This window comes from Empidonax traillii, unplaced genomic scaffold, assembly GCF_003031625.1.
Source record: "Empidonax traillii isolate 1590-97213 ecotype Southwest subspecies unplaced genomic scaffold, ASM303162v1 scaffold272:size679582, whole genome shotgun sequence".
Classification (NCBI taxonomy): Eukaryota; Metazoa; Chordata; class Aves; order Passeriformes; family Tyrannidae; genus Empidonax; species Empidonax traillii.
Window position 1 is genome coordinate 337553 of NW_020955465.1, and position 27702 is coordinate 365254.

Below are 27702 nucleotides of genomic sequence, written 5' to 3' on the forward strand. Positions count from 1 at the left end.
CCTGGGAGATGTAGGCAAAGCCTGGTAGCGTCGCCCCCTCCCGCCCAGCACACGAGGCCGCAGCTCGTTCCAACGCTTTATTGTCACCGTTCGCGCTCTGTGTCCCCCGCGAGGGGCGGGGACGGGACGGGCTCGGCCCGGCGAGGGGCACCGGGCCCAGGAGGGCACTGCGGGGAGCGGGACTCAGCGGGGATAGGGCGAAGCTGGCGCCGGGGACCGGGCAGGGCTAGAGCGCTGCTCCTTCGGGGCCCGCGGCCACAAGCCCCGGGGCAACGGCAAGGACCGGGCGAGCTCCTGCCCGGCCCCGGGGGCCGCCGGCTGCCAAGGGGGAGTGGGGGGTGGGTGGGTGTGCCGGGGGCAGGAGCCCCGGGCAGTTGGGGGCAGGGGGCTGTCCCCCTGCTGCTTGGTCTCCAGAGCCTGCGATGGAAGCCTGCGGTACCACTGCCTCCGGACATGGGGCCAGGGGACAGGAGGAGCAGTCGAAGTACAGAGTGATTCTGGATGAAGAGTAGTGTTACACAGGACCTCCAGGGTCCCCTATGCCCTGTGGTCTTGATCAGTCAAACGAGATGAGCTGGGCCTCTCCGCTGCCCGGGGGCTGCTGCCCGGGGGCTGGTGCCGGTGGAGGCTGCTGCTGGGGGGGTCCCCCGGCTGGGGCCACCTGGAACAGACACAGCGGTTTCATTAGCATGTGGCTTTATCAGCACACATGTCCCACTGGGTCCTGATCCCCCTGGGACCCTGACCCCCTGGGCTGGTGGCACTTACCTGTTGGTAGAGGGGCTGTTGCCCAGGCATGTAGGACTGCTGGGCTGGAAGGCTGCTCAGAGCTGCATCCTGGCCTGGGAGGGCAGACATGAGACCCTGTGGGAGCAAGGGGGTGGGTGTCAGAGGGGCCAGGGGACACGCAGCGACTGTGGGGCGGTGGTGACAGACCCCAGCCTCTGCCAGGCCTCCTCCAGGATGGCTCCATAGGCTGGAGCCCACCCACACCTCCTACCCCCCATGCCCAAGCAGGGAGCACTCACCTGCATGCCATAGGGCTGGTAGCCCATGGAGACGGACTGGCTGCCCATGTAGCCCATGGCACCCGACTGGGGGGCCTGGGAGATGGCCGGGATGCTCTGAGACTGCGAGGCCGCGCTCTGTGGGGAGAGGCTGGTGAGAGGCGGTGTAGGCAGCGATGGCTCGCAGCTCCAGCCAAGACACCACAGCCCAGAACTGGCTCTGACCCCAGCCCACTCCCACAGTGAGAGCAGCAGATCTGGAGGTCTGGGACCAACCAGCCTGTCCTCCCTCCTGCTCAGAGATCCCATTGATGAGATGGGGTACGTTGCTCCAGGCCCCCAGTCCTCACCCCAGCCAGCCACAGGCTGTGCTGCCTCACTTGCCTGGTAGCCCTGTGTGGGCGTGGGCTGGTAGGACGAGTATGCCGGGGTGGTGGTGGGCACTGCTGTCCCCTGCTGAGCCCCCTGCCCGCTGCCGGCCCCTGGCTGGTACATGTAGGCATTCACCATGCTGGGATCTGGACAGAGAGGGCAGAGGTTGGAGCAACCACCTTGGCTCACCCCTACCCCTGTGGGATGAGCTGCCTGACGTACCAGTCCCGGTGACGGGCATGGCGGTGTACGGCCCGGTGCCTCCCTGTGGAGCCTGGTTCATGTACACGCTGTGCATGGGAGAGCCCTCCACGGAGCCGGCTGGGCTGAAGGTGCCAGGGAAACTGGTGGGCCCAGAGGGCTGGTATATCACCCCACTGGCTGCAGGCATGGCCTGGAGCTGGTGGGAGAAGGAAAGCCAGCCTTAGGCTGCGGGCCCTGGGACCTGGCAGGAGGGTTCCTGGCCCAGCAGCTGTACCTGGGCATAGGGCAATGAGAAGGCTGGCATCTGGGCTCTCATCTGGATGGTTTGCTTCTGCTGCTCCAGGCGCAGCTGCCTCTCCTTTTCCTGCTCCTGCAGTCGCTGGATGGCCAACTGACGTTGCATCTCCAGGTACTCCTACGGGAACAGGACTGTGATGGCTCGGAGCCAGTACACTACAGACCCCCTCCCACTAGGACAGCTGCCCCTGCCAGCCCTGGGCTGATCCATGGCGCAGGCAGGCCTGGAATACCTGGACAAGCTTCTCTGTCTCACCTGCTTCTTCTGCCTCATGATCTCCAGCTTCTGGGCTAGCTGGATCTGGCGCTGCCGCTCTGCCTCCTCTGCTGCGCGGCGCAGCTTCTCCTGGTGCTCCTCCCGCAGTGCGTTCAGAGCCCCACGTGCATCCCGGATCTGGGCCAGTTTGTCCTGCAGGCCTTCATAGTACACTGGGGAGGGAAGGGACAGCCTCAGAACATGGGGACAGAGCACTGGACCACCCCTGCACTCCTCACTAGTCTCTGGAGAGGCTGTGTCACAGGAATGCCAAATGCTGGCACTGGGGAAGCCCTGGCAGCTGCCCGCCCACGCCCAGGGCCAGCAGCTCCCCCAGCTCCCACGCACGCCTGCGCTCGTCCAGCTGGTTGAGCAGCTCCAGCAGCTGTGGGTGCATGTTGTTAATGGACTGGAAAAGGGACAGCACAGCGGAGTCATTGGTGATGCTGCGGCCTCGCATGTGGTTGCTCTTCATGCGGTTGACAAACGTGGTGACCGCGTTCTGCAGCGCCTTCAGGAACTGCTCGTGGTTCTCCTCAGACTCGCCATTCTGGTACTGCTGCTGGAAGGAAGGACGGGGCAGCCAATCAGCCGTGAGCCCCCCAGTGCCAAGAGCTGGCAGCCAGCCTGCGGAGCCTGGTGCTTCTTGCCCCTTGGCAGGTGCTAGACCCAGGTCTGGGCCCTCTCTTACCTCAACCACCCCGAGTGGGGCGGGGTGGGCTTCCCCAGGCTGCGCAGTTGGCTCTGTCAGGGACAGGGGTGCTGATGGTGTGGGGCTCTTGCGAACCTCCTCTTGTTTCTTCTCCCAGTAGTTGCGGTTCAGGTACCGAGCCAGCTGTCAGGAAGAGAAGGAAGATGAGCATTGCTGCCTTTGTGGAAGCAAGCCTGTGCCACAGACTAACAGGGCTGGGATCCTTACCTCTGGGTCAATGTCCTCAGCCAAGGGAGCAGAGGAATTCTGGAAAGAGCAAAACAGGGAAATGCAGTTCAGAGAAACCAGAGACCCCCCTGGTCCCACAGAGATGTCTGGATCAGACCTGTCCATGTATGACCACCAGTGCTGAGTACCAGCAAGAGCCTCGAAGTGGACACACACTGCAGCTCTGGGAAGCAGCAGAGGCACCTAAATGCCATCTAGGAACAGACTCTCTTGCTCAAAACACAGCGAAGGAGCAAGGGATTGAATGGGGCAACTATTTTCCCTCAGAATGGGATTAAACTAGACACAAGCAGGACAGACTCGGGCTCGGGAAGTGGCCTGTGTCCAGCCTCTTCACGCCCAGGGCTCCCATGGACGTACCACGGGCGGGGAGTAGAGTGTGCTGACCGGGGGAGCTGATGACGTGACAGGTGTGGGCTCAGCCTTAGGGTACATGGAGTAGGTTGTTTTCTGCCTCTGCAAAAGAAAAAATTTCCAACTCAGGGACTGTCCAGACTCCTCCAAACCAACTGCAACACAGCCCATGCCTGGCTCTGCTTTCACCCTCTCATTCCACAGGACCTGCACCTCACTCACACCAGGATATGCCCAGAGATCTGTTATGGCCCAGTACACCTGGGCTGAAGAGTAATGATCCCTCCCAGATCCCTGCAGTGCACAAACCATTCTCTCCTTCTCCTCAGCCTCTGACTGAGACAAGGCAATAGCCAGCTGGAGCTCCTCTTCCTCTTGCAGAGCTGTCTCGTCGCGCTTTGGAGGCAGCTGGAAGTGAAAAGATGAGGAGGTAGTTGGTAATGGGATCAACCAAAAGGTCAGGATCACCAGATCACCCATGTGGCAGCCACTCACCTGCGACTGCTGAGAAAGGGGGCTGGTCAGGTACTCAGGGGGCAGTTCAGAGGTGGCAGCAGCTTTGCCCTCAGCCTTCCTGCAGTGAGAGGTGACAGTGTGGACTGAACACTCCCTCCTCTGCACCAGAGCCCCAGCTCTGCACAGTGTTTCAGTGGCAAACCTGCTCCTGGGAAGGAAGGAGGCCCAGCCCAGCCTGCACAGCCTGGGAAGCACCCTCGCCCTGCTCTGCAGGGAATTGGCTCCCGACCATGCTTCCCCTCTCCCAGTCCCAGCTCTCGCAAGCAAAGGAACCCACCACAAAGGGTACTGACTTGTTGAGATGCTCATAGCAGGGCTCACAGACTCTCACTTCCTTCTCAATCCCGAACTTGGGGATAGTGGAATACTTGGAGGAGCATTTCCCACAGAAGATCTGCCCACAGGCCCGGCAGTGATGCTGTGAAGGATGGGAGACATCAGTGCAGTGGCAAGACACTCCTTCTCCATGAGACAACACACTCAGATACTCCCAGCATTTCCCTGCCAACAGCCCGAGTACACGGTCTGTCCCCAACACATTTCCACACAGAGAGTCCTACAGGCAGCTCTGCCAGTCCAAGGGCTGTGTGGGGCCAAGAAACCCAAAGGGGCAGGAGCAGCACCCACCTTCCGCGTCACGACACCAAACTGCACTCGGCACCTGTGACACTCCTCAGCGTCCACCCAGTCTGGAGCCTGTCAGGGTCAAGGGGAATCGTGTAAGGAGGGAGTAGAGCCTCAAGGAGAGTGTCTGCACTTGGCCTTTCAGGAGCTCCAATGGCTAACAGGGCTCTCGTGCACAGGGGAGAGCGGAGGCACTTGCAGCTCAACAGGAAATATTAATCCCCACAAGCTACCCTCTTGTGTTCCTTAGAGACTGTGACACCTTCCCAGTTAGCACAAGACTCTCTAGGAACATGTCTGCATAGTGATGCCTTCAGCAATGCCCTGCCACGTTCAGCCTGCCAAGATGACGCAAGGCCACCAAGAAAGGGGAATGATGGGACTGACTCTGTTCCCATCAGTTCTCCCAGCAAGGTCTCCAGTCCCCATGAAAGGAGAAATGCAAGACCTGCAGGTTTGGCAGGAAGGGGATGGGAGGGCAGGTCTGTCCTGCAGTGCCAGCTCCCCCCACCACACAGCTCACCCTCTCGGCAGCGAACATGGCATCGCTCTCCTTGAACTCCGGGAAGACGTGACCTGCAGGAAAAGCAGAGTCCCCTTGTGAGAGGAATCCTCCGGCACAGGGAGGCCTTGGTGCCTGCAGCCTCATGCTGCAGGTGCCAGGACAAACACCAGACCCAGCTCAGCACCACCTCCTGCCCTGACTGGTATCTTGCTCTGATACACCAGCATCAGCCTCCCCTCAGCCTCACTCTCAAGACAATCCCTGATGGTTTTCCTTACACACTCATAAGAGACATAAGGAACCTCTGGATAAGGCTTCATGTCTCTCAAGACCTTGAACCGAGCATGGGGGGATAAAAAGCCCAGTGGGTGGGCACATAGGCCTGTGAGTCTCAGGCCTTGAATGGCCAGAGTGTGTCAACACCAGCTGGGGAGGGGGACTGGCCCTCCAGGCTCTGCCACTGCCCACAAAGGTTCTGGTGCACAGGAGGCAAAGGCAGCAGCATGTCCCTGCCCTTGAAGGGGACACTGCTGTCCTGGGATAGGAGGAAAAGAGTCGCACCAATACTCTGTCAGAAAGCGGAGCATAGACCCATCCTGGGAGCAGGAATGAAAGCCTGGGAGGAAGGAACTGCCTTGAAGCAAATCCCACCCCAGAGGACACACTGACTTTCTGTCAGTCTCCCCAAGAACATTTGCACCTCCTGCTGTTCAGGTCTTCTTGCCAGCCCTGAACTTCTGGTTGGGCTGGAGGCCCAGAGCAAGGCAGCCCCGATCCTGGGACCACAGGACTGTCCCATCTCTGCAGTGGGATTCAGTTACTGTGAGGGGTTTGTTGGGTATCAGGCACCAAAGAAAAACTCAGTGCTGCAAGTCCAGATTTTGCTCACATCAGGCAGGTCCTGCCGAGGCTCCTGCAGAGCAGAGCTGCTTGGCTAGGTGTCCCCCAACCTGTGCCCACAGTCCTCACCTTCAACCTTCATTATCTGATAGGTGTCCTGCACCACCTTGTACTTGGGCTCGTTGCGGAAGGCGTGAGCCCAGGCCTGGATGAGGTACAGGATCTTACTGCGGACACTTGTCTCCACTTGCCTCTGCACAGGAAGGGAGGAGAAAACAACATCTGAGAAAAAGCTCCTGAAACCCAAAGGATGGTGTGAAACCCCCAAAGAGAAGTCAGAAATGCCAGTCAGGAAAGAGAGACTTTAAAGTACTCATGAGAAACAAGAGCTGTCAGAAACACGCAGTGAGGACGATGCACAACACAAATGACAGCTGCCCCACTGCCCCCCTTCAGCACAAACAACAAAATGTCCTTCAGAACAGCACAGACCAACTGAACAGGTCTGTGGCCTTGATGCTTTGAGCAAACGCCCAGGGCCAGGAGCAGGGGCTCTGGGGCCTGCAGCAGCCCAGCCCACCAACAGCTCCCCTCAAGAGCTGCTCATCCCATACTCGGAAAACAGCGGGACCTTCCACTGCCCAGAATGGCACAGCCTGCCTTGCCCGGGCACTGATGGTGCTGGGGGTGCCTGGAGGGTGCCAGCACCTCCAGCCCAGGAATGCTCAAAGCCATCTTAGAATGTGACACAGTGAGGACAGCTGGGTCGCCTGCCCTTTGGAGGCAGGGGCAACTGTATCACAGTTTCAGGAGCTGTAGGAAACTTGGCAAGCCTATTCCGACCTCAGCCAGCCTTGGAGGTGCCCTGTCCTCAGCTGCCCAAGTCATTGCATCCACATGACCAGCTGCTCTAGAAATCCCCCAGGAAGCACAGGAGCACTGTCAAGCTCCAATTTCAGCCAAGTGCTCAGTCCACACAGTGTGACTTACTGATAATTCCTGGAGGTCCAACTTTTAGAAGATTTGGCAAAATCCTGCATTCCACATGTCACAGCCCTGAACTTCACCAGAACATGAATTGTTTTACCAGCACTGGGCATTCACAAGCATCAAAGTTCCAAGTGTGGGAGGAAAATGGGGCAGTTGTGAAACTCCCGAGGCAGACAAGGACTGAAAGCCACAAAATCCCTGGATCTGATCCGATCTCTTCAGCCCTTGGAGAGGCTGCGCTACCACACCTGGCTGTCCCACTGAGGTAGTGTTTCCTCCTCAGGGAGGAGATCCTGCACGGAGACTGAGTCAGCCCTAACAGGAAGGTGACAGGAGAGACACTCTGCTGAGTGTGTGAGGTGATAGGGTTCATGCAGCTCATCCTGCAAGGATCTGGGTCATCTAGCTGTTTATTTCTGGTGGAAGACAGGAGCTGTAAGGAAGGAACAGCACGACGCTAACAAGCTCTTGTCTGGGCATTGCTGTTCTGAGCTGGGAGCGGGAGACAGGAGTCCTCATTTCCACTTCCCTCATGGAATTCTCCAGTCCAAGGACAAGCAGAGCTCCTGCAAGTATCAGACTGGTGGTAGCCTGTGACAACATCTTGTCAGTGCCAGCAGCCAGGGTCACATCGTGCAGAACTCCTGAACAATTCCACAGGCCAGTGAAATGGCCATGACACAGAGGAAGCTCCTGTTGCTTTCTCCTTTACTGCTTTACCTGCCTGTCTCCCACTGTTCTATGGGAGGAAATTCACCTCACCACTGCCCAGGTCCTCAACGCAGGTGCCAGGCCGTCACCTGGTTTCCTTTGCTGTCCCAAGCCAAGTGGTGCATCCAGGAGCATTTAACATGGAATGGCCCATGCCTCTGCAGCACATTCTTGCCAGTTCACAGCACAGCCAAACCTCTCCTTCCACCACATCTCTTCTTTCCAGAGACTCTCCTTTGCTCCCTACACTCACCCCTTCACACCACATGATAGTTTGCTCTTTTCTGGAGTGCACTCCGAGTTTCCCTTCTGTTCCTTACCCAAAAGGAATGCAGGAGAGGACACATACATTTCCTCTTGCTGCTGGTGCTTTTCCAGAAAAAAATGATAGAAAAATAAATCGATTTACCTTGAGTATTTCCTTCAGCTCCTCCATGGTCTGTTTATTGGCCACCTCGTCATGAACTGTTTGGCCACAGTTTTTAACCACTGACTCCATGACCTGCAAGGGCCAAGAGTAACATCAGCCCACGGTTTCCTGCCTCCTCTGCAACCCATGGTGGTGCCAGCACACTGTACAGGCTGAACATGGGGCACTATTTTAGCAACGAGGCATGTTGGGCCCGTGTCAATCCATACACAGTGCTGGGAACCCGCTGCCCTTCAGCTCCACAGGGGCCTGGGGGGCCTCTGTTCTGTGGAGAATGACCCCAGGGACAGTGGCCCAAGTCCCAGCTTTGCCTGTTCCAAAGCCAAGACAGACCTAAAGCATGAAGACCCAGGTCTGATCATCCCAAAACCTCTGTGCCACAGCCAGGAGGAGGCTGGCTCCATGCCGTGCCACAGGCAGGGAAGCTGCGTAGCCTGAAGGCAGGATGGTGAGGGGACGTTCCCCAGACCCCCGTGGTGCTCCCGTCTGGTGCCGTTACCTCCAGTGCATACAGGGCCACATGGGGATTCTTGTCATTCACCTTCTTCTTGATGGCGTTGACGGCGTATTTCGCTCTGGGTAGGGAAGAGAGGACACATCCTCAGGGGATCAAGGATGTGAGGGGAGATCCCACCTGCTGCTGACAACCTGCCAACCCCCCCTTTGGCATGAGGGCATAGTTAGCTCAGGGGTACACAATTCCTTGGGGGAAACTAGGAGGGAATAAGCACATTCAAGCTTGAGTTTCCCTGAGGATTTCAGGCCAGGGGTAACCTACAGCCCCCGAGGCCTGGGAAGCATGTCAGCACACTGAGGTGTGCTGTACTGCCCTTCCAAAGCTCCTCAATGACATCTCAATGAGACGTGTGCTCCCACGGGCTGGCAGGTCCCAGACCCCCGAAGGGTCAGACAGGAGAGCTGTGCCCTGCGCCCACAGCGTGTCCGAAAGCCCAGGAGCACTCACTGGGTGTCTCCCTGCCGGATCATGTCGCAGATCTGCAGGATGGATTCCCAGTCCGTCTCCAGCAGAAGCTGGCTCGTGGCCTTATCTGCAAGGAATAGATCCACGGGGGTGCCGTGAGCGGCCGCTCCCCGCGGCTCCGCTCCGCCACCGACGTGTCGCGGGAGCGCCCCGGGCGCGGCGCTGCCCCGAGGCTCGGGGATAAACCTCCGATGTCTCCCGGAAGGCTCCAGCCCTCCATCCCCTTTAAGACATCCCCGGACGCTCGGCAACCTCGGCCCCACCGCTCCCGCTCCTCCCGGCCAGCATTGGGCTGCGGCACCGAGCGCGGCCCGGGCAGCGCCGCGTCCCGGGCCCGCCTTCTCCCTGCTGCGGACCCCAGTCCGGCCCCCGCCCCGCCCGCCCAGGGGGCCCCGCCGGTACCGAGGAGCCGCTCGAAGGTGCCGCCGCCGCGCCCCATGGTGTCCTCCCGCCGCCGGCCCAGCCCCACCGCTCCGGCCCGTCCGTCCCCCGCCCCTCCGCGGCCCTTCCGCTTCCGCCTTCCGCCTTCCGCCGGGGCGGCGCCGGTTCCGCCGGGGCGGGGCCGCCATGGCCGCGGCTCGGCCCCCGCCCACGGTGCTGCTGCTGGGGGCGGCGGGCGGCGGCAAGAGCCTCTTGGTGCGGCGGCTGCGCCATATCCGCGGGGCACGGGGGCACAGGGGGGGACCGGGGGGCGGGTTGTCCGGGCAGCCCCTTCCCCTCCTCGAGGCGAGTCCTTAACGCGCGGCACAGCTGAGCGTCGGGGAGCCCGTGGAGCTGGGCGAGCCCCCGGCCACGCTGCCCACGGTAGGCGAGGCCCGGTGAGGCCGAGGGGCGGCGGGGGGCGGCGGGCACGGCCGCACCCAGCCCGGCGCCTGTCCCGCAGGTGGGCACCAACCTGACCGACCTGCGGCTGCCGAGGAAGGTGACGGTGCGGGAGCTGGGCGGCTGCATGGGCCCCATCTGGCCCAGCTACTACAGCGAGTGCAGCACTCTCCTGGTGAGCAGCACCGGCATCCCGTGAGATCTCCCTTCTCCGTGCCCTGCTTAGCCCGGCCCTGCCGGCCCGGGGCTGCCCTCGGCACACCCGCACTCCGCTTTCCCTTCTCCCCTTGCAGTTCGTGGTCGATGCCTCCAACCCCACCCAGGTCTCCTCATCCTGCATCCAGCTGCTCTCCGTCCTTTCGGCAGCGCCGCTCGCCTCCGTGCCCGTCCTGGTGCTCTTCAACAAGATGTGAGGAGGGGGATCAGCCCGGAAGGCTGCCCGGGGGCAGCAGCTGCACTTTGCTGCATTTCTTGGGCCGGAGACCCCCAAGCTGGTGCTGGACTGGGGAGGGGAGCTGTTGTGGTGGGCTAATGCAGCCCCCCTGTCCCCACTGCAGTGACCTGCCCTGCTACATGTCGCTGGTGGAGATGAAGTCGCTGTTCCGCATGCAGGACATCGTGTCCTGTGCCACGCAGCCCATCACGATGCTGGAGATCAGCGCTCGCGATGGGACCGGCCTGGCCGACGTCCTGCAGTGGCTTCGGGCCACCCTTGGAGACCCCCATTGACCCCAACCCTGCCAGGTGCCTGCAACAGCCCAGGACAATCCTGTCACCAAAGGAGGTGGCCAGGGAGCAGCTGCCTTGCATGGGGCTGGGAGCAGGGCCTGGGACAGTGTCACAGGCTGGTGACAGACTGTATCCCTGTGGGACTTCACAGTAAAATTCCTACCAAACAGTCCAGGCTGGTGGCTGCCCTGTGCTTGGGAGGAGACCCCAGGCTTTTGGGGAAGGGATGAGCAGAAGGCTCAGAGGCCAGAGTGTGCTGGCACCTCTGGGCACAGGAGGAGTTGCTGCAGTTGGGCTGGGGGCTGTGGCAGCAGCTGAGCTGGGCTAAGCAGGGCAGGGCTGGTAAGGCTGCCCAGGATGGAGACGGAGTGCATATGTGTCTCCTGCTGGCAGCTTTGGCCCTACAGGCATCATGCCAGTCCAGCCACAGTAGGGTGACCTGGGGAAAGGTGTGGAATAACTGGGGAACCTGGGTGGGTGTCAGGAGCTGGGGTAGGCCCAGTGACAGGGATGCCTCAGTCACATATGTGTCACAAATTGTAGCAAGTTTGAGCCTGTGGCTGCTCCCCAGCACTCACTTGGGCTCAGAGAATCTCAGAATGGGTCAAGTTGGAAGGGACCACAGAGGGTTGTCTGGTTCAACCTCCATGCTCATCCCACAGTACATGGCACAGGATTGCATCCAGATCGTTCTGGAGTATCTCCAGTGAGGGAGACTCCACAATCTCTCTAGGTAGCCTGTTCTGGTGTGGGGTCACTGCAGAGGAAAGAAGTTCTTTCTCATAGAATATCGTAGAATATGCTGAGTTGGAAGGGGCCCACCAGGATTATATTCAGGTGGAATTTCCTGCGCATCCATTTCTGCCTGTTGCCTCTTGTCCTATTGCTTGGCATCCTTGAGCAGAGTCTGGTCCATCCTCTGACACCTCCCTGCACATACTGACAGACACTGACGAGGTCCCCTCTCAGACATCTCTTCTTGAGGCTGAACAGGCCCAAATCCCTCAACCTATCCTCATAAGAGATGCTCAAGTCCCTTGATCATTTCTGTAGCCTCTGACCTGCTCCAGGAGCTCCATGTCCTTCCTGTCCTAAGGAGCCCACAACTGGACACAGCACTCCAGATGTGGCCTCACTAGGGCTCAGCAGAGGGGCAGGATCACCTCTCTGACCCACTGGAAATACTCTTCTTAATGCATCCCAAGAAGGGCTGGGGCTGTGTGCAGGACCCACCCCATGCCCACACCGATAACCAGCGTCTGTCCATGACAATAACCCCCCTGTGCCAGCAATGACAGCCCAGCCTGGCCCAGCTGCCTCACCCAGCGGCGCCAGTGCCAAGTCACGGGGTACTGGTGACTGCCTGTGCCTGGCACACACCACGGCACAACCTGCCCAGGGCCTGCCAGTGCCATGGCACCAGGGCAGCTGCTGTCCCAGGGCCTGGGGCTGCCAGCAGCGTGCCATGGAGGGGAGCAGCTCTGGGCGCTGGGGGCTGCAGACACTGCCCACGGTGGCTTATGGCTCATGGGGCAGCAGTGGCCCTCGCTCCAGCGGTGTGGGCTGAGCTGTGCTCTGCCCTAGGCAGCTGGATGGGCAAGCAGGCAGTGCCGAGGAGCTCGAGCACACCCTGATGCAACGGCTGAGTCACCACCACAACCAGCGCTGAGGCACTAACCCCACCTGCCTGTTTCCAGCCCAACAGGTCCAGACACCAGCCAGAGCCCTTCTGCACAGCAGCACTTTAATGGGCCAGGTCAGCCTGAGCCCGCAGGGTCCCTGCCCAGCCCAGCACTCAGCACCACGGTGTTTCTTCTGAGTCCATCTTGCCAGCTGGTGCAGTGTGTGTAGGGCTGCTGGGGTGGCCTGGAGGCCTTGCTCATGGGACTGGGATCAAACAGCTGCTCTCCTAGTGAGCCAGGCACAGGGCTGGAGCTGGGTCAGTGCCTGGCAGCTCCCAGCTCCATCCTTGCTGCCCCTGGGCAATGTGAAATAGACTGCAGGTTTCTCCATCCAGAAAGCCATCTCCAAAGGATTCTGAGAACAGCCCAGGGCCATTCTCCATGGGGCTGGTGTGCTGGCAGGGAGGAGAGCTGGAGAGCTGTTCTCTGCAAGCAGTGACCACCCCCAGAGCAGGGCTGTGCTGGTGAGGCAGCCCCACATGGAGCTGTGCCCTGGGGTGTGACAGCAGTCCTGGTCCTGCACCTGCTGCATCCCAGCAGCTCCAGGCAGCAGGAGCACCTGCATCCCTGTGCCACGGCATTCCTATTGATGTGTCTCAATGGGTCCTTGGCCACAGCAAGGAGAGAGAATCTTTCCCAGCATCCTGTGTTCCCGCAGCTTCCAGCGCAGTATTGTGATGGACAGATCCAGCCCTTTGTGCCAGCCTTACCTGGGCCTCAGGCACGTCTCTCTCGCTGCTCATAAACAGAGTGAAGCTTCTGTATGAGAAATACCTTATCTTCCCCTTCCTGCAACAACAGAGCCGTGGAGCAGCTGAGTGGCAGCGCTGCCAGGGCCAGAGCCTGAACGGGCAGTCCTAGGGCTGGACCAGGCCACGGAGCAGCCGGGATGGGCAGGGACAACATGCAGCGCTCACGCACCTTGGCGATCTGCTCCCTGAGCAGGCAGATGACCCTCTGCTGGCCTCTCACCACTTGGATGTAGAAGTAGATCACAGCTCTGCAACAACAGGACAGGACGGTGGCAGCTGGGCTGAGGAACTCCGGGCTCCTGGCACCGGGATGGGGCACAGGGCTTTGGATTGACACCCTGGCTCCAGCCCTGCTTAGGGCCATGACAGTGGGACCCTCAAAGCAAGGGCCCAGGGTTCAGCCTTGGGCTTGCGTCCATACTCACAGCAAGGCCACAGACGTGAAGAACAGGAGGAAGGTGTTCTCCACCAGGTGCTGGTGGACCCAGGTGAACCACGTGATGCTGGGGTTGGACTTCTGCAGCACTAGCACCCAGCTCTTCCCTGATTTGTAGACGGTTTCCAGCCCCCGGAAGGGTCCGCACGTTTCTGATGGCTGTACCCTGAGCAGACAGACCGATGGGGTGGTCAGAGCAATGGGCAGCCCAGCAGTTGCTGCCCCTAGCCCAGGGCACTGCCTGTCTCAGACATCCAGCCCTCCTGGGACCCAGCCTCCCTGTCCCCAGCATCTTCAGGGATCTTCATCCTTGTGTCCAGCACCAGGAACACCCAGGAATAGCTGGAGGAAGTGGGCACGAGCCAGTGGCTGGGTAGCACCTGCCTGTCTGGGGCAGCACTGCACAGCCTGGGCCTGGGGGATGTTGGGGTCGGGGGTCATGGTATCTCCAGGCCCCTCCATCTCCGGGCAGCCAAGGGTCCTGTGCCCCAAGCCATGGCCTGGTGGGTACTCACGACCAGATGGTGTAGGAGAGGAAGACGGTTGCACCCAGGAAGAAGGGGAAGCACAGCAGGGTGATGAAAATGGTGCTCATGTGCGATGCTTGCCAGGGCTTGCTGGGGGACTGGCAGTTCCGCATCAGGCTGGTCTGTGAACAGGGAGCAGCATCCTGTGGGCTGCCAGCTCCTGAAGAGTGGGCCACACCCTGCTGTCCTCTCCCTCCTACCTGCTGGGAGCCGAGCGAGCCTGGGGACACCCTCTCCCCAGCAACCTCTGCTCAGCCCCACCAGGACAGGGCTGCTCCGTGCAGCACTGCTGCTGCAGCACAGGCTGGCAGTGGCAGAGCAGAGTGTCACCGCTCTGTCACCAGTGGGGAACTGCAGGGGGCAGGGAGAATCACACCTTTTTGATATAGAACAGCAGCAGCAGCTTCAGCATCTGCACAGCCGGCAGGAGCGGAACGAAGAGAATGCCCAGCCTGCGAGTTGGGGGGAAGACAGGCTCGCCTGGATCGAAGCCCCAAGGGAGCCAGTGGTGGGCACAGCTGTGGCACCCACAGGGCTCTTGGGGAACACAAGGTATTTGCCAGCAGGGAAGGAGCCGCACCAGGCAGAGACGTCTCACCAGGTCAGGGTCTGCCCATAGATCAGCTCCAGCACATTTCGGGCAATGTCAAACTCGGGCCTCTGCCTCAGCCTCTTCTCCAGGATCAGCCTGGAGAGGAGCAGAGCTCTGCTGCCACACTGCCCGGGGGACCCTCACACCCACCTTCCCACTCCAGTGTGGCAGAGCCTAGGCACACCAGAGAGCTGGGGCCGTGCAGGGACACCACATGGAGGGGGACACACATCCTGGGGCATGTTACCTCCACACCAGCTCCCCAAAGAGCGTGTCCAGCAAGGTGAATATGAAATCCATCACCACAAAGCGATAAAGGTCCTGCCCCACACATGTCTCCCAGCACTAGGGATACGAGCAAGGGTGGCATACAATCACAGAGTGTTTTGGGTTAAAGGAACCCTAAAGCTCATCTCATTCCACCCTCCTGCCGTAGGCAGGGACACCTTCCCTAGACCAAGTTGCTCCGAGACCTGTCCAACCTGGATTTGAACACTTCCAGGGATGGGGCAGCCATAGCTGCTCTAGCCAAAACCGTGCCCAGTGCCTCACCACCCTCACAAAGAATTTCTTCCCAGTATCTAGTAAGGAAGAAACCACCAGTTCCTTCCATGGCCCCGCGCTGAGCCTGGTCCCTCACAGCCCGGGGGCAGCAGTGCTGACCTCCTCTGTTGAGCAGACAACGCTCCGGCTGAGCCACTGGAAACACAGCAGGCTGAGGACCACCATCTTCAGAATCAGGTTCCTGGAGAACAGAAGCAGGGCCAGGAGCCCCTGAGCCCAAGGGATGGAGGGGCCATGCCCCATAGACAGGGTGCCTGGCCCCAAAGCGTCCCCCCATGCCACAGGTGGGGGTGCAGGACTCTCCCTCCACCATAGCCCTAGCCGGCCCACCTGAAGATCGCCACGTAGACCTGTGTCACAGGGGAGTCCTGCTTCTCCCACACTGCCAGCAAGTTGTACAGGTGGGGCATCAGCGCATTGAGGAGGGACACCACAAAGGGCAGGACCAGCAGGATGGCTTCCTGCTGCCACCTGCCACTGCCCTGCACTTGCTGCTCCTGCTGAACCTGGTGAGCAGGTACTGGGGTGAGCACACGGATTTGGGCAGCCAGGCATTCTTAGGGAGGGCAGCAAACACCCAGGCCAGAAGAGCTGCAACAGGGCTGCCCCCACCTCCCTCCTTGGTACCCCTGCCATGTCGCTCCAACCCCAGGGCAGGGCATCCCAGGGCGAGGGCTGGCACTCACCACATGCATGTACTTAGAGAAGTGGTGCACAGCCAGCGTGCAGCCCAGCACTGAGCCCAGTGTCAGGGTCCAGGCCAGAAGCACCACGATGCAGTGCCTCAGGCGCTGGTAGAGGCTCTGGGAGTGGGAGCGGGAGCGCTGCTCTGCCAGCAGCTCCTGGAAGAGAGCAGAGTGCCAGAGCTGCCAAACCTGCTCCACATCTGGAGTGAGGGTCTGTCCCGCTGCACCGTGGCAGGACCCAGAGGGATGATGGACAAAGCACTGATGCAAGGATGGGATTGGGGGTGTTTGTATCACCCAGCTCCTCACCTTCAGCTGGGTGCAGAAGTTCTCACACCGCAGTTTCACTGAACGCCTTTGGATCACCTTGAAGTCCCAGGCACAGAAGACTTTAATGGCCAGGTCCCCCATGGAGCTTCCCACGCTCTCCCGAAAAGAGCAGAACACGCTGCATGAGGGAGAGGGCATCAGGGAACAGGGCTGAGTGAAGGGGGAAGGCTGGCAGTGTCACACGTGCTGCTGACCCACCAGTACATCAGCAGGATGCAGGTGACGAGGAAGGTGACTCCAACGCTGAACAGGTAGGCCAGTGGCATGTTGTACGGGAATGAGGGGGCTGTGGGGGGGCACGTGCTGCCCTTGGGGCCAGGGGTGCAGGGCTCATTGAGGGTGATGTTGCTGTAGTAGCCATAGTACAGCAGTGAGTGCGTGAAGTAACCCTGGCGGAAAACACATGATGTGGCCCATGGTGACCTCGGTGTGCCTGCAGTTCCCTGCCCAGCCTGGCGCCTCTGCCAGCACCGGGGACACAGAGTCCTAGGCTGGGGCAGTACCAGGCACCCCCTTTGCATCCACAGCACTGGCAGCCCTGGGGCCCAGGCTGAGCAAGGGCAGGGACTGGGGCATCACTGTGGGGGAATATGGGACTGCACCCCAGGCCTGGAGCAGCCCCTGTCCTGGGGATGCCCAGGCCCTGGTGCGTGGGCTGTGCTTACCGCTCCTGTGAGGAGCTCGAGGCCGGTGAAGGGCGGGGGGCTAGCCGAGGTAGGGGGGTATACAGCCTGCAGGGCCACCACAAAGACCAGGAGGATGAGAAATGAGAAGAAGTTGAACATGAGGAGCGTCTTGAGGAAAAGGAAGTAGGAGAGGACACTGGAACCAAAGCGGCCACTGATTTGCTTCAAGGTGTAGTGCCAAGGCTGTGCAGTGCGGAGCAGGGAGAGGAGCCTGTACCAGAGACCTCGGCAGCCCTGGGGAGAGAGAACCTGTGGAGAGCACCGGAGCCAGAGCCTGCACTGGAGCCCCTGCATAGCTGTGCAGACCCCACCCTGACTTACGAGGCTGATGTAGACGATGGACCACCCACAGGGCGAGGAGGGGGCCCAGTGCTGGGCACGCTGCCTCAGGATGCCCCTCTGCCTGTTGACCTGCCGCCTGCCCAACAGAGACGAATGTCAGAGGGTACCACAGGTCCCGGGATGGCTCTGGCTGTGGGAGCCCTGCCTGGTTGGGCCTGGCACAAGGGGACCTACCGGAGGGTGCGTTTCTCTGCCAGGCTGATGGGCAAAGTGAGCAGCATCTGGCTGCGCTGGTAGGGCGAGAGGCTCAGCAGCTCCTTCACCAGCAGGCTCCGCTTGTCTGGGGCACAGGGGGCTCAGTGGGACACAGCTAGCAAGGTCACGGCATGCCCTTTCCAAACCCAGTGTAGGGACAATGCCTGGCACTGCCTGTTCCCGCTCCAGGGGACCCTCACCTTCCAGTGTGGTGCTGGCGGGGTCGGTGTCCAGGTCGTACTGCCGCAGGCTGGGCCGCGCCGCACGGGACAGCTGCTGCAGGGGTGGGCGGCTGCTCCGGCGCCGCAGCCGGGCCGTACGGTTGCAGTACTGGGAGATGACGGCCCCGAGGCTGCGTCCTGCAGGCCAGAGAAGGGCAGGGTTCGGGTGGCCATGGGAGAGCAGGGTAGGCGGGAGAGCTCTCTGAGAGGCTCTGGGGCCTGGAGAAGGGTGGGAGGGCAGGTGGCACCTACCAATGGTGCGGCTGGGCATGCTGGCCAGGATCTGCAGGGAGGTGGAGGAGTAGCCAGGGCACTGCCCTGGCTCTGCCCAGGCTGCAGCACAGGCGTCTGGGGGAGCCGGGGACTCTAGGAGGGGGAAGGCAGGATGCAGAATACCCAAGGCTCATCCCTGTGTCCCCACTGCTCTGCTCCAGCACAGAGGCCAGGTGTGTGTCCTGGTGTGTGCTTCCCCCAGAGAACCCCCTTCTCCAGGGGCACTCTGGGTTAGAGTCAGGGTTAGTGGATGGCCCTGGGCACACACATTATCCTCAGCCTGCCTCGGCTGCAGTCCTTTACCTCTGTTCCTCTTCTCCATCTCGAGCTCCAGATCTGCCTCGATCAAGCTGCTCTGCTCCAGGATAAGCTGGTGGAAGGAGGTGTGCAGGGCTCTCTCGTTGTCCGGGCTTGGCTCCTGGCTGCAGGGACACAGGGACACCATGCCACTGGGGTGCAAGAGCCAGGGCACGGTGAGGCAGCGGGAGGGTCACACTCACCCATCGCTCTCGGTGCCCTCGAGGACGTGGAGGGTGATGGAGGGCGGCTGGGACATCCTGCGGGCCCGAGCGGGTCCCTCCGACACTCGCCCTGCCGCGGCGAGCGGACGGGCATCAGTGGCCCCGGCCCCCGGTTCCCCCGCGCACTGCCGGCCCGCAGAACGAGGATGGAGCCGGAGCCACTGCGTGTGGGGTCCGGGGCAGGCGGGAGCGCGGGGCCTGCGGGGCTAAATCAGGGACTAACCCCGGGCCCAACCCGGCAGCAGAAGGAAGGAAGAACGGGCGGATAGGGCGGCGCCGCCGTCGAGCGGGTCCCGCGGGGGAGGAGCTCGCCCCCCCCGCCGTCCCGGGAGCCTCAGGGGCAGGGACGGAGCCTCCAAGCACCAACCCCAGCGCATGGCTCGGGAGGGGTTCGAACTGTCCCCAGGAGGACACATCGGAGCACAGATCCCCCCCCTCACGCCGTGTCCCCCCGTCCGCTCCCGCCGGTGCCCAGCGCCGTCTCCTTCCTCTCCTCCTCCACCAAGCCTCGGGCTCCGCACCCCGCCTCGCCCCCGGAGCGGGCTAAGGCAGACGGGAGCTCCGGAGCTCCTGGGCAGCTCCCGCCCGTCCCGATACCGGGAACCGACGGGACGTCCCGCCGGGGCTCCCGCCGCCTCCGCCGGGGCCGTGGGTCGGCGTGGGTGCGGATCCGCGGGGAGGGCGGGGAGCACCGAGCCCTCCCCGTCCCGTCGTTCCTGCCGTCTCCCGGTACAGGGCGGGGGCGGCGGAAGCCCCCCAAAGCCCCTGTTTCCCCTGGGCCGCACTCACCGGGAGCCGCCGCCGGCCGGGCCGTGGGGGCAGTGCTCCCCGTCCCCGTTACACCGGGGCGGAGGCGGGGACGGAGCGGGGCACCGGGGTGCAGGGCGGGACGAGCGCAACCCTCTGTGCCCGGGCGGGGGAGCCCCGGTCCCGCCGGCCCGAGCCCGCCCCGCCCCAGCGCCGCGGGACCGCCCGGCCCGGCCCTCCCGGGGCGGTGCCGCGCAGGAGCGGCAGCGGAACGCGATGGAGGGTGGCGGCGGCGCCTACGGGGCGGCGAAGGCTGGCGGCGCCTTCGACCTGGTCCGTTTCGTACAGCAGCCGCAGGTGCTGGCGCGGATCGTCAGTGCGGTGAGTCGGGACGGGACGGGACGGGACAGGAGAGCCCCATCGGCACGGGCCCTTCCTCTGGAGCCCGTCCGAGCCCGCCTCCCCTCCGCCCTGGCTGGTGCCCCCGGCCCGTCGGGCACGGGCAGCCGTCTCGGTGCCGCCCATCGGACACCGGCTCCGCCCCACAGATCTTCGCCCTGATCGTGTTCGCCTGCCTGGTCGGCGATGGCTACATGAGCCTGCCCGAGGAGTCCCATCTCTTCTGCGTCTTCAACCACAACGAGGACGCCTGTCGCTACGGCATCGGCATCGGCGTCCTCGCCTTCCTCGCCTGCATCTTCTTCTTTATGGTGGACGTCTACTTCCCCCAGATCAGCAACACCACCGACCGCAAGTACTTGGTCCTGGCCGACCTCGGCTTCTCAGGTACCGTGGGCGCGGGGCAGGGCTGTGCCTCCCGCCGCTGCACAATGGCCGCCTTGTCCCGTGACGTGGCTGCCGGTGCCTGGCAAAGGGAGTCGCTCCCGCCTGGCACGCTGCCCGTGGGCCACGAGCTGCTGCTGCGGGACACCCTGAGGAGTGACTGCCCCCGGCCGGGTGTCTGTGCCAGCCCGCACGGCTGAGCAGGGTCTTCATGCTACTTGCCCCCACAGGTCTCTGGACCTTCCTGTGGTTCATCGGGTTCTGTTTCTTGACCAACCAGTGGTCCTGGACACGGGCCGAGGACGTGTACATCGTGGCAGACTCTGCCCGCGCTGCCATCACCTTCAGTTTCTTCTCCATCTTCTCCTGGGTGAGTGAACCATCCTGCCCTGGTTGAGGAGAGCGTGGAGGGGCCCCTTGTACCGCAGAGCCCAGGGCAGCCCTGACGCTGCTGCCCCCTCCTCTCTGCAGGGCCTCCTGCTGACCTTCGCTTACAAGAGGTACAAAATGGGGGTGGAGGACTTTGCTCAAAGCTATGTCGACCCCACCCCAGAGGTTTCGACTCCCTACTCCAGCTACCCCAACATCAGCCATGAGAGCTACCAGCAGCCGCCCTTCACTCAAACGGCAGAGGCCCCGGAGGGGTACCAGCCCCCGCCGGTGTACTGAGTCCCGGCTGGTGCCCACGGGATGGCTGTACCATTGCAATTCCTTCTGTGGGGTGGGAGGGAGGGGCCTGTGACTTGGAGGGGTGGGAGGGTGACGGCTGCTTTGTGTGAAGGTGACTGGGCCTTGGCGTGGGGCGCAGGAGGGGCCTGGTCCCAGTGCTGGAGCCAAGCTCTCTGATGAGGGGTCGAGAGCCCCATGTGTGGTGGGTAATTTGGTGCATGGTAGTGATTCGAAGCTGCTGGGTGAGCCCTGTGGCTGCGGCAGGGTGGGTGTGTGGGCAGCCCTGGCACAGCTGAGCCTCTGCCCTCGCTGTGGTGCCCTGGTGGAGTGTGTGGTTCACCCTCCCCTGGCCCTGCCCCAGCTCTGCCCCTGTGACTGCTGCCCTGGCCTGTCCTGGCCCCAGTGCCTTTCAGCCCTGCTGGCTGCATCCCCCCGAGTGCTGTCTCTTGCTGCCATAGCACGGCCAGGCCTGGCTCCCGCCTGTGCCGGCTTTCCGTGCCTTCCCTGCTCGGCTGCTGCTGGGTGAGCTGTTGCCAAAGCCCCCCTTGTCTTCCTCTGATGCCACACTGTGCCTTCCTCCAGCCTGCACTAGAGCTGCCAGTGCTCACGCAGTTTTGGGATCTGTGGGAGCAGCGAGCATCGGGATCCCTCAGCAGGACCAGAGCTGCTCCAGCTGAGGAGGGTCCGCGAGTGCTTTCTGTCTCTTGCTTGCCTCCCCCCTGAGCGCTGCCTCTGCTAACGTGAGGCTGTGCTGCCATGCCCTGCCCACGGCTCCCACCTGCACTGCGGCTGCCCTGGGTGCCTCAGGGCTGCTGTCTCAGGTTGTGTTCGCTGCTGTGCTATGGTGAAGCTGTTCCCAGTGGCCCTGTGCAGGCTGTTGCTGCTGGGGCTGATGTTCCAAGTAGTTGTCACTGTAAGGTTTGAATAAACTTTTTCACCGAGCCACCATGTGCCTTTTGTCTCTGGGGAAGAAGGGGTTACTGCCCTCTCCCCCTGAGGGCTGGGGGTGCCAGGCAAGGCAGTGGCGGCACAGCCCCTGCCAACTGCTGCGCTGCAAACAGCACACTCACGCTGGTGGCTATTTTTAGGCCACCCTCCTGCTTCTCGATCTGAGCAGAGCTCCAGTGCCAGCCCTCCCACCCTGTGACCACTCCAGTGACCAGCGCAGGCTGTCTCACTGGTCACAACCAGGAAGCTTCCGCAGAGCACTCTGGTAGAAAACACACACAGAGGTTCATTAAGTTATTTATTAACCTAAAACAGCAGCAGCAGTGCCTTCCCCAGCCCTGAGAGAAAAACCCAGGCCTGGCACTCGAGTACTTGTGAGTACAGTTGTGCCCACTAGTAACATGGGGACAACAGAGGGAGTTCATGTGGCTCTTGGAGCCTTCCAGGGCACAGGCAGTGACCCTGCACTCACACACGGAGATCTGGCCTGGCCAGAACCAAGAGCTACTGCTTGGAGCCTGTGGCTCTCTTGCAGGGCAAAGCACTTTTGCAAGGAGCAAGGAACAAAGCCAACAACCTTCCAGAAGCCGAATCAAGCAAAGCAGGAAGAGGATGCTTCAGTCAGCTTAGAGCAGAGGAACAGTCAGCCTTGAGAATTTTGGAAGGCTCAGGAGGGAGCAAGAGACACAACTAAAGTAAAGAACCAGCCCTTCATATCAGAGCCCCTTTGCCAGGTAGCTGGACCTTCACAGGAACAGTTGCCCAAATCTGGCTAGATGAAACCCTGAGCCTCCAAATCCCTCACAGTTAATGCAGCACCAACCTTGAACCTGAGAAAAACTGCCCTGAACTGGGAGGAGGCTCTTCCTGGGACCAGTTCTTCTAAAGGACTCTGTCACAGCCTGCTAGACCACCGCCAGCCCTTACAGTTCAATGGCTCAGAAGAGCCTGCTGCCAGGCTGAGTTGGGCCTTCCTTTCCCCTCTACTGCTTCACCAAGAATTGACAAAGCAATAATAAAAGTGAGTGTCAGTAGTCAGAGAGGCCAAGGCCCTGCCCTGGGCTGGGCTGTCGCGTGTGTCAGTTTAAAAGTTGTGCCACAGCTCTGTGACAAGGAACAAGTTACCTCAGACTGTTAAAAAAGGAAGTGGGCTCAAAATATTAATGACTGTACATTGTCTTGAGAAACCTGGAATTTAGCAAGAGTGCGCAAGAGAGAAGGGCTGCGTTCACAGGCACCAGAGCCAGCCTGAGCACACACAGAGCACCGGGAGAGCTGGCCAGAGGCAGGGCAAGCAGCGGGAGCCCTGCAGCCTAGGTCGCCATGGAGTGAACCAGGGTCTGTGTGTGGTAACATCACTAACTACACCCATCTCTGTGTTCTGAGACTGGAACTCACTCTTGTCAGGCTCTCGCTTCAGCTCTCCCCAGCATCGGGCCCGGTGGATCCTCCTTGGCTGTGGTGCTCAGTGTGGGGAGGCAGTGGAGGTTGGGCAGGGAGGGCTGAGGCACTGAACAGTTCACTAAAAGCAGGGGGAGGCAGATCTCGTGCCCATGAGCCATGGTACTGAGCTCCCTTCTCCTCCATTTTCCCAGCAGTCAAGAGAAGATCTTGCGAATGGCAGCTGCCTCTTGCTGCCTCAACCCCAGGGGCACATTCTCCTTGTTCTCCAGCCCAGGCTGCTGGGGCCGCTTGCGGAAGTAGCAGGCTCGGCACACGGAGTGGTACTTGTCGGCCCCTCCAATCACTTCAACCTGGCAGGGAAATTGGGAGGGTGACTCTGCAGAGTCCAGCTTCCCCAAGGGGATCCCTCTGGACCAGCAGGACTGGAAAGGTGAAGCAGTTTCTGTTGCAAGGGAACTCACCTCCCGCTCTGCTCCCAGCCTCTTGGTGTAGGAGGCCTCCCGGAAGCACTCCATGCACACGGCGTTCAGCTTCACCACGCTCTCCGCCAGCGGCACCAGGTTCAGGATGCTCCCGAAGGCCTGTGCGAGACAGCAGAGGAGGTGCTGCTGGGCGGGTTCTGTGAGGTACAGAGCAGCTGCTGTTCCAAGATGAGTGTTTTACCTTCCTCTGGAAAGTCCCATCCAGAGCAGCAACGATGACGGTTTTCCCGGTGTTGGCCATTGTCTCGCAGAACTCCACAATGTCTGGGAACTGTACAGGGTACAGGCACAGCGTCAGAAGGGAGGAGGGGCAGCACTTGGCTCTGGATCCTGCAGCAATCTCTGCATGCCCAGATAGCAGCACCACGAACAAGGGAAATCAGAGCCCTGTCTGTAGAATGCAGTCCTATGCCATCAGGGACTACAGGGAGGGAGGGTTTGACTACAAGCACAGTCCAGCTGGACCAAACTGCCCCAGGGCACTTCTTCCCATCTCTTCCTACAGATGATTCAGGCCTTGGTCTTCACAGGTTGTTCTGGGGAGCCTGCGTTCCCCAGAGCCACCCGAACCCACCCGAGCCGTGCACTTACGAACTGGCCCTCGTCGATGCCGATGACGGCGGCGCCCAGCGCCTCCTGGTACACGTTCTGGAGGAGCTCGGCGGGCACAGCCTCCATGGTGCTCCTGCGGGCAGGGAGAGGGTGAGCCGGGCGGGCCAGGGAGCCCCGTGGAGGGGGGGTGGTCCTCCTGCCCCAGGGACTCACTTGTCGTGTGTGGAGACCCCGGAGGAGCTGTAGCGCGTGTCCTTGGCGTACTTCACCAGGAGGCACCGGTACTGGGCAAGCTGGAAGCGCCGCACCCGCCGCATGAGCTCCGTGCTACGAGACACCGTGTCAGAGGGCACCGGTACCAACCCTCCCCTCACCCCCCGCCATGGGCCCTGCCCGGCGCCCCCTGCCCCGGGCCTACCTCTTCCCGGAGAACATCGGCCCGAAGATCACCTGGGGGCAGAACGGCGGGTCATCAGACAGCCCCGGCTCCGACCGGTGCCGGTGCGGCCCCCGGTCTCGCAGCCTTCCCAGCGCAGCGCCCTGGGGCGGTACCGTACCTGTCCGTGCCCCTAGCCCCGTGCCCCGGGATGGTACCTGTCCGTGCCCCCCAGGGCGGTGGCCGGGAGGTGCCGTACCTGTATCTGCCCGCGGGGCCGGCTGGGCGAGCCGGGGTGGACGCCGGGCACGGTCAGGCAGTTCATGGCGGACTGACTGCCCGAGCCCGCGCGCGCCGCTTCGCCGCGCCAGCGCCGGCCAATCGGAGGAGGCCCCGCGCCAACGCGCCGCCGTGCCAGCCAATCGCGGGAGGGCTCGCGCCGGCGCTCCGCGGCGCTGACCAATGGGAGCACGGGCGCCAAAATTCTTATTTTCCCCTGAGCATCGGCACCGCCTTCCCGGGCAGGCGGGAGGGGACGGACACGCCCCCGGGCCCTGGCCCCGCCCCCGAGCTCCGGCCTCGCCTCCAGGGTGGCCAATGGGAATGAGGCGGCCCCGCCCACGGGCTCTGGCCCCACCCACGGGCTGTGGCCCTGGCCCCGGGCGGGCACGGGGCGCGGGGTCAGGACGGGACCGGGAGCGGGAGCGGGACCGGGAGCGGGCACAACATGGGCGGGTGGCGGGATATGTCCGCTGAGGTAGGGCCCGGGGGCGGGTAGCGCGCGATTCTCTCCCGGACGACGGGGTCTCTCCCCGACCCCGCTGCAGCCCCGTTGCCTCCCCGCAGGCGCTGGAGGACCAGTACTCCCCCAGCCGCTGGTCCCCCCGCCTCGACCGGGACACCATCATCGACGCCCACCTCGCGGTGACAGCAGCAGGTGAGGAGCGAGGGCGCCGGGAGTGGGGACTGCCCTCAGTGTCAAGGCCCCGTGCCCCACCGCCTCCTGCCCTGCAGGAACCGAGCGGGCCCGGGCCAGCGCCCAGACTTCGTTGCACGTCCCCTACGGCAAAGGGGACGGGGAGAAGCTGGACATCTATTTCCCCACGGACCATGCTGGGAGTAAGTGACAGTGAGGTGAGGACGGTGAGGACAGGGGTGGGCAGGGGTCGGACCCTTTGCTCACCCCCCACTGCACTGTGCAGCCTTCCCGGTGCTGGTCTACATCCATGGCGGATACTGGCAGTGCCTGAGGTGAGGTGGGATCCCTTGGGAAGGGACCCCCGTACCCACCCTTACTGACCCCCTTCTCCTGACACTGGGACTCCCTGGGTACGTGGGGTCTGACCAGTCCCCAGCTGGCCCCTGCAGCCCCTGGCTTCCACAGCCTGTCAGTGTCTCTCTTCCCCCAGTAAGGACGAGTCGGGGTTTGCAGCCCCCTCGCTGGTGTCGCAGGGGGTGGCGGTGGTGGCGGTGGGGTACGACACAGCCCCCAAAGGTAAGTGTCGCCCTGCAGAGGCTGTGGCCGCATGCATGGCCCGGTGCCGTCTGACTTTGCCCTCTGCCCTGTGCCCAGGTCACATGGACACCATGGTTCTGCAGGTGCGCCGGTGCATTGCCTTCCTGGTGGAGCAGTACCCTGGGATCAGGTGGGCAACTCCCGGGGGGGCTGCTGTGTGAGCGTGGTTGGGCAAACGAGCCCTGTGCCAGGACAAAGACTCCAGCCCCTCAGCCCAAGTGCTGGGCAGCACCTGTGGCTGCGATCCTATCAGTGCACAAGGCAGCAGCTGATGGATTAGGAAACATCCAAGCTGCTGTGTTCAGGCATGCTGCACCCTCCCACGGAGCAGGATGTCCCTCAGTGTCCCCAGGTGTCCCTGCCACTCACTCCCTGAACTGACTCATGGCTCTCTCCTTCCAGAGGCATTTACCTGTGTGGGCACTCGGCAGGGGCCCACCTGGCAGCCATGGTGCTGTTGACGGACTGGACGGAATTCCGCGTGGTGCCAGATATCAAAGGTAGGGTTGGCGTATCCCAGTGCAGAGGCTGGAGGAGAACTGGCCTCTGCACCTGGGACACGGCTGCGGGGCTGTGGAGCTGGGGGGATGAGCTGCCCAGTGATGAGGTCCCCAGGGTTGTGGGAGCCACCCAAGCTGTGGCCCCTCACTTGCTGGTGCCTCTGCCTTCAGGAGCGGTGCTGGTGAGCGGCGTGTACGATCTGGAGCCCATCCTGCACACTTACGTGAACGATGCTCTGAACATGAGCTGGTGAGCCCACACGCTGCAGGGACAGGCACAGGGACAGGGCACGGGCAGGCGGACATCAGTGGCCCTGTGGCCGCTCTGCCCCTGTGCCAGCCCCTGGTCGATGAGCCCAGCCAAGGACATGGCTGTTCTTGGAGCGAGGGGCTGTGTCAGCTGCCGCTGTGGTGACTCCTGCAGGGAGGTGGCCCAGAGGAATAGTCCCATGCGACACGTTGCCCCAGCGGTGCCAGGGGCCTGTGAGGTGCTTGTGGTTGTGGCCCAGCACGACTCCCCGGAGTTTCGCAGGCAGTCGAAGGAGTACAGCCAGGTGAGCTCCAGCAGCACCCTGCCCAGCCCCATGAGAGCGCTGCTCCAGCTGGCCCTCGCCAGTCTGTCCAACGGCAATGAAGAGCTCGTGTGCTGGATCAGAGTGGTGTTTCTAGCTCAGGGAAGGATGTCAGTCCTTGCCAAGCCGTCATTCCTGCTGCCCTGTGCAGGCCAGGTGGGGGTTGGGGTCCCTCCTGCCAGCACCGCTCTCTCCACAGGCCCTGCGCGCAGCCGGCTGGTCCGTCTCCCTGCTGGATCTGGCTGGTAGGGATCACTTTGATGTCATTGAGAAGCTGTCAGAGAACAGCTACATTCTCACTCAGGTAGGCAGGAGGGCTGTGCTGAGACAGGTCAGGTGGGTGCAGGGCTGGCTGTCACCTCCCTGTGGGGAGGAGTGGGGCCAGCTCCTGCTTAAAGGGCTTGGTTCCTCATCCCAGGTCATTCTGAACATGATTTCAAGAGCATAATGGCATGTTGAGAGCAAACAGACAGGGACCGTGGCCCTGCGTAGCGGCACCAGGCAGCCAGTGTCCCCCTGCCCACGGCCTCCTTGCTCCAGCACAGGGTGGCCACTGCCTCAGACCCCACCGGCCCCTTCTGCTCTGCCCAGCCTAGGCTGGTGCCCCTTCCCTGGGGTGTTCCTGCCTGCCGGAGCATGAAGGGCTGGAGGCTGCAAGGCTCCGTCTGGACAACTGGTTGATGAAGATCATTCCCTCAGTGTCCTTTAAACTGCATGCTGTGGATACAAAATAAACCAGGAATTACTGCTGCCTGGGGTAGCTGCTT

At 62.1% G+C, this 27702-nt stretch overlaps 6 protein-coding genes across 16 annotated transcripts; 3 read left to right on the forward strand and 3 right to left on the reverse strand.

Annotated features, from left to right (window-relative positions):
- Positions 1–63: 63 nt before the first annotated feature.
- On the reverse strand, positions 64–9535 carry HGS (hepatocyte growth factor-regulated tyrosine kinase substrate). Of its 5 annotated transcripts, none has more exons than XM_027889770.1 (21): positions 9431–9535; positions 9011–9095; positions 8546–8621; positions 8026–8118; positions 6045–6168; positions 5094–5146; positions 4574–4642; positions 4240–4364; positions 3926–4004; positions 3740–3838; positions 3437–3532; positions 3056–3094; positions 2828–2971; positions 2485–2695; positions 2137–2309; positions 1858–1998; positions 1602–1779; positions 1392–1525; positions 1029–1145; positions 769–864; positions 557–661 (listed from the first exon to the last, which is right to left on the reverse strand). In XM_027889770.1, exons 1-21 carry the CDS (start codon positions 9465–9467, stop codon positions 557–559), a joined length of 2274 nt encoding a protein of 757 aa, XP_027745571.1. In that variant the 5' UTR covers positions 9468–9535. The 5 variants fall into 5 exon arrangements, with proteins under 5 accessions (XP_027745566.1, XP_027745571.1, XP_027745570.1 ...); XM_027889769.1 differs by having other exon boundaries at positions 2485–2698; XM_027889765.1 differs by having other exon boundaries at positions 64–661; positions 2485–2971.
- Positions 9536–9600: 65 nt separating this feature from the next.
- ARL16 (ADP ribosylation factor like GTPase 16) lies at positions 9601–10751 on the forward strand. The gene is made up of 4 exons (XM_027889779.1): positions 9601–9832; positions 9912–10025; positions 10144–10259; positions 10408–10751. The coding sequence occupies exons 2-4, from the start codon at positions 9978–9980 to the stop codon at positions 10577–10579; spliced, it is 336 nt and encodes a 111-aa protein (XP_027745580.1). The 5' UTR covers positions 9601–9832; positions 9912–9977; the 3' UTR covers positions 10580–10751.
- Positions 10752–12313: 1562 nt separating this feature from the next.
- Positions 12314–18792, reverse strand: TMC6 (transmembrane channel like 6). Of its 3 annotated transcripts, XM_027889773.1 has the most exons (20): positions 18366–18792; positions 18169–18287; positions 17845–17958; positions 17572–17730; positions 17351–17456; positions 17156–17252; positions 16814–17068; positions 16347–16537; positions 16128–16266; positions 15819–15974; positions 15463–15638; positions 15232–15313; positions 14816–14913; positions 14575–14664; positions 14353–14428; positions 13965–14098; positions 13439–13615; positions 13183–13261; positions 12972–13050; positions 12314–12753 (listed from the first exon to the last, which is right to left on the reverse strand). In XM_027889773.1, the coding sequence occupies exons 1-19, from the start codon at positions 18419–18421 to the stop codon at positions 12979–12981; spliced, it is 2376 nt and encodes a 791-aa protein (XP_027745574.1). In that variant the 5' UTR covers positions 18422–18792; the 3' UTR covers positions 12314–12753; positions 12972–12978. The 3 variants fall into 3 exon arrangements, with proteins under 3 accessions (XP_027745574.1, XP_027745573.1, XP_027745572.1); XM_027889772.1 differs by lacking the exons at positions 18169–18287; positions 18366–18792 and having other exon boundaries at positions 12314–12616; positions 17845–17939; XM_027889771.1 differs by lacking the exons at positions 18169–18287; positions 18366–18792 and having other exon boundaries at positions 12314–12656; positions 17845–17939.
- A 600-nt stretch (positions 18793–19392) lies between these two features.
- On the forward strand, positions 19393–21531 carry SYNGR2 (synaptogyrin 2). Its single transcript, XM_027889778.1, has 4 exons — positions 19393–19514; positions 19682–19919; positions 20147–20286; positions 20388–21531. The coding sequence occupies exons 1-4, from the start codon at positions 19410–19412 to the stop codon at positions 20583–20585; spliced, it is 681 nt and encodes a 226-aa protein (XP_027745579.1). The 5' UTR covers positions 19393–19409; the 3' UTR covers positions 20586–21531.
- A 283-nt stretch (positions 21532–21814) lies between these two features.
- Positions 21815–24690, reverse strand: TK1 (thymidine kinase 1). 3 transcript variants are annotated; one of them, XM_027889775.1, is made up of 7 exons: positions 24607–24690; positions 24390–24421; positions 24185–24298; positions 24011–24104; positions 23601–23690; positions 23399–23518; positions 21815–23287 (listed from the first exon to the last, which is right to left on the reverse strand). In XM_027889775.1, exons 1-7 carry the CDS (start codon positions 24670–24672, stop codon positions 23132–23134), a joined length of 672 nt encoding a protein of 223 aa, XP_027745576.1. In that variant the 5' UTR covers positions 24673–24690; the 3' UTR covers positions 21815–23131. The 3 variants fall into 3 exon arrangements, with proteins under 3 accessions (XP_027745576.1, XP_027745577.1, XP_027745575.1); XM_027889776.1 differs by having other exon boundaries at positions 24566–24635; XM_027889774.1 differs by having other exon boundaries at positions 21815–23518.
- A 322-nt stretch (positions 24691–25012) lies between these two features.
- Positions 25013–27683, forward strand: AFMID (arylformamidase). 3 transcript variants are annotated; one of them, XM_027889834.1, is made up of 11 exons: positions 25013–25104; positions 25194–25284; positions 25362–25466; positions 25550–25598; positions 25757–25842; positions 25921–25993; positions 26266–26363; positions 26520–26613; positions 26788–26917; positions 27135–27239; positions 27354–27683. In XM_027889834.1, the coding sequence occupies exons 1-11, from the start codon at positions 25075–25077 to the stop codon at positions 27381–27383; spliced, it is 891 nt and encodes a 296-aa protein (XP_027745635.1). In that variant the 5' UTR covers positions 25013–25074; the 3' UTR covers positions 27384–27683. The 3 variants fall into 3 exon arrangements, with proteins under 3 accessions (XP_027745635.1, XP_027745636.1, XP_027745637.1); XM_027889835.1 differs by having other exon boundaries at positions 26535–26613; XM_027889836.1 differs by lacking the exons at positions 25550–25598; positions 25757–25842.
- The last annotated feature ends 19 nt before the right edge of the window (positions 27684–27702 follow it).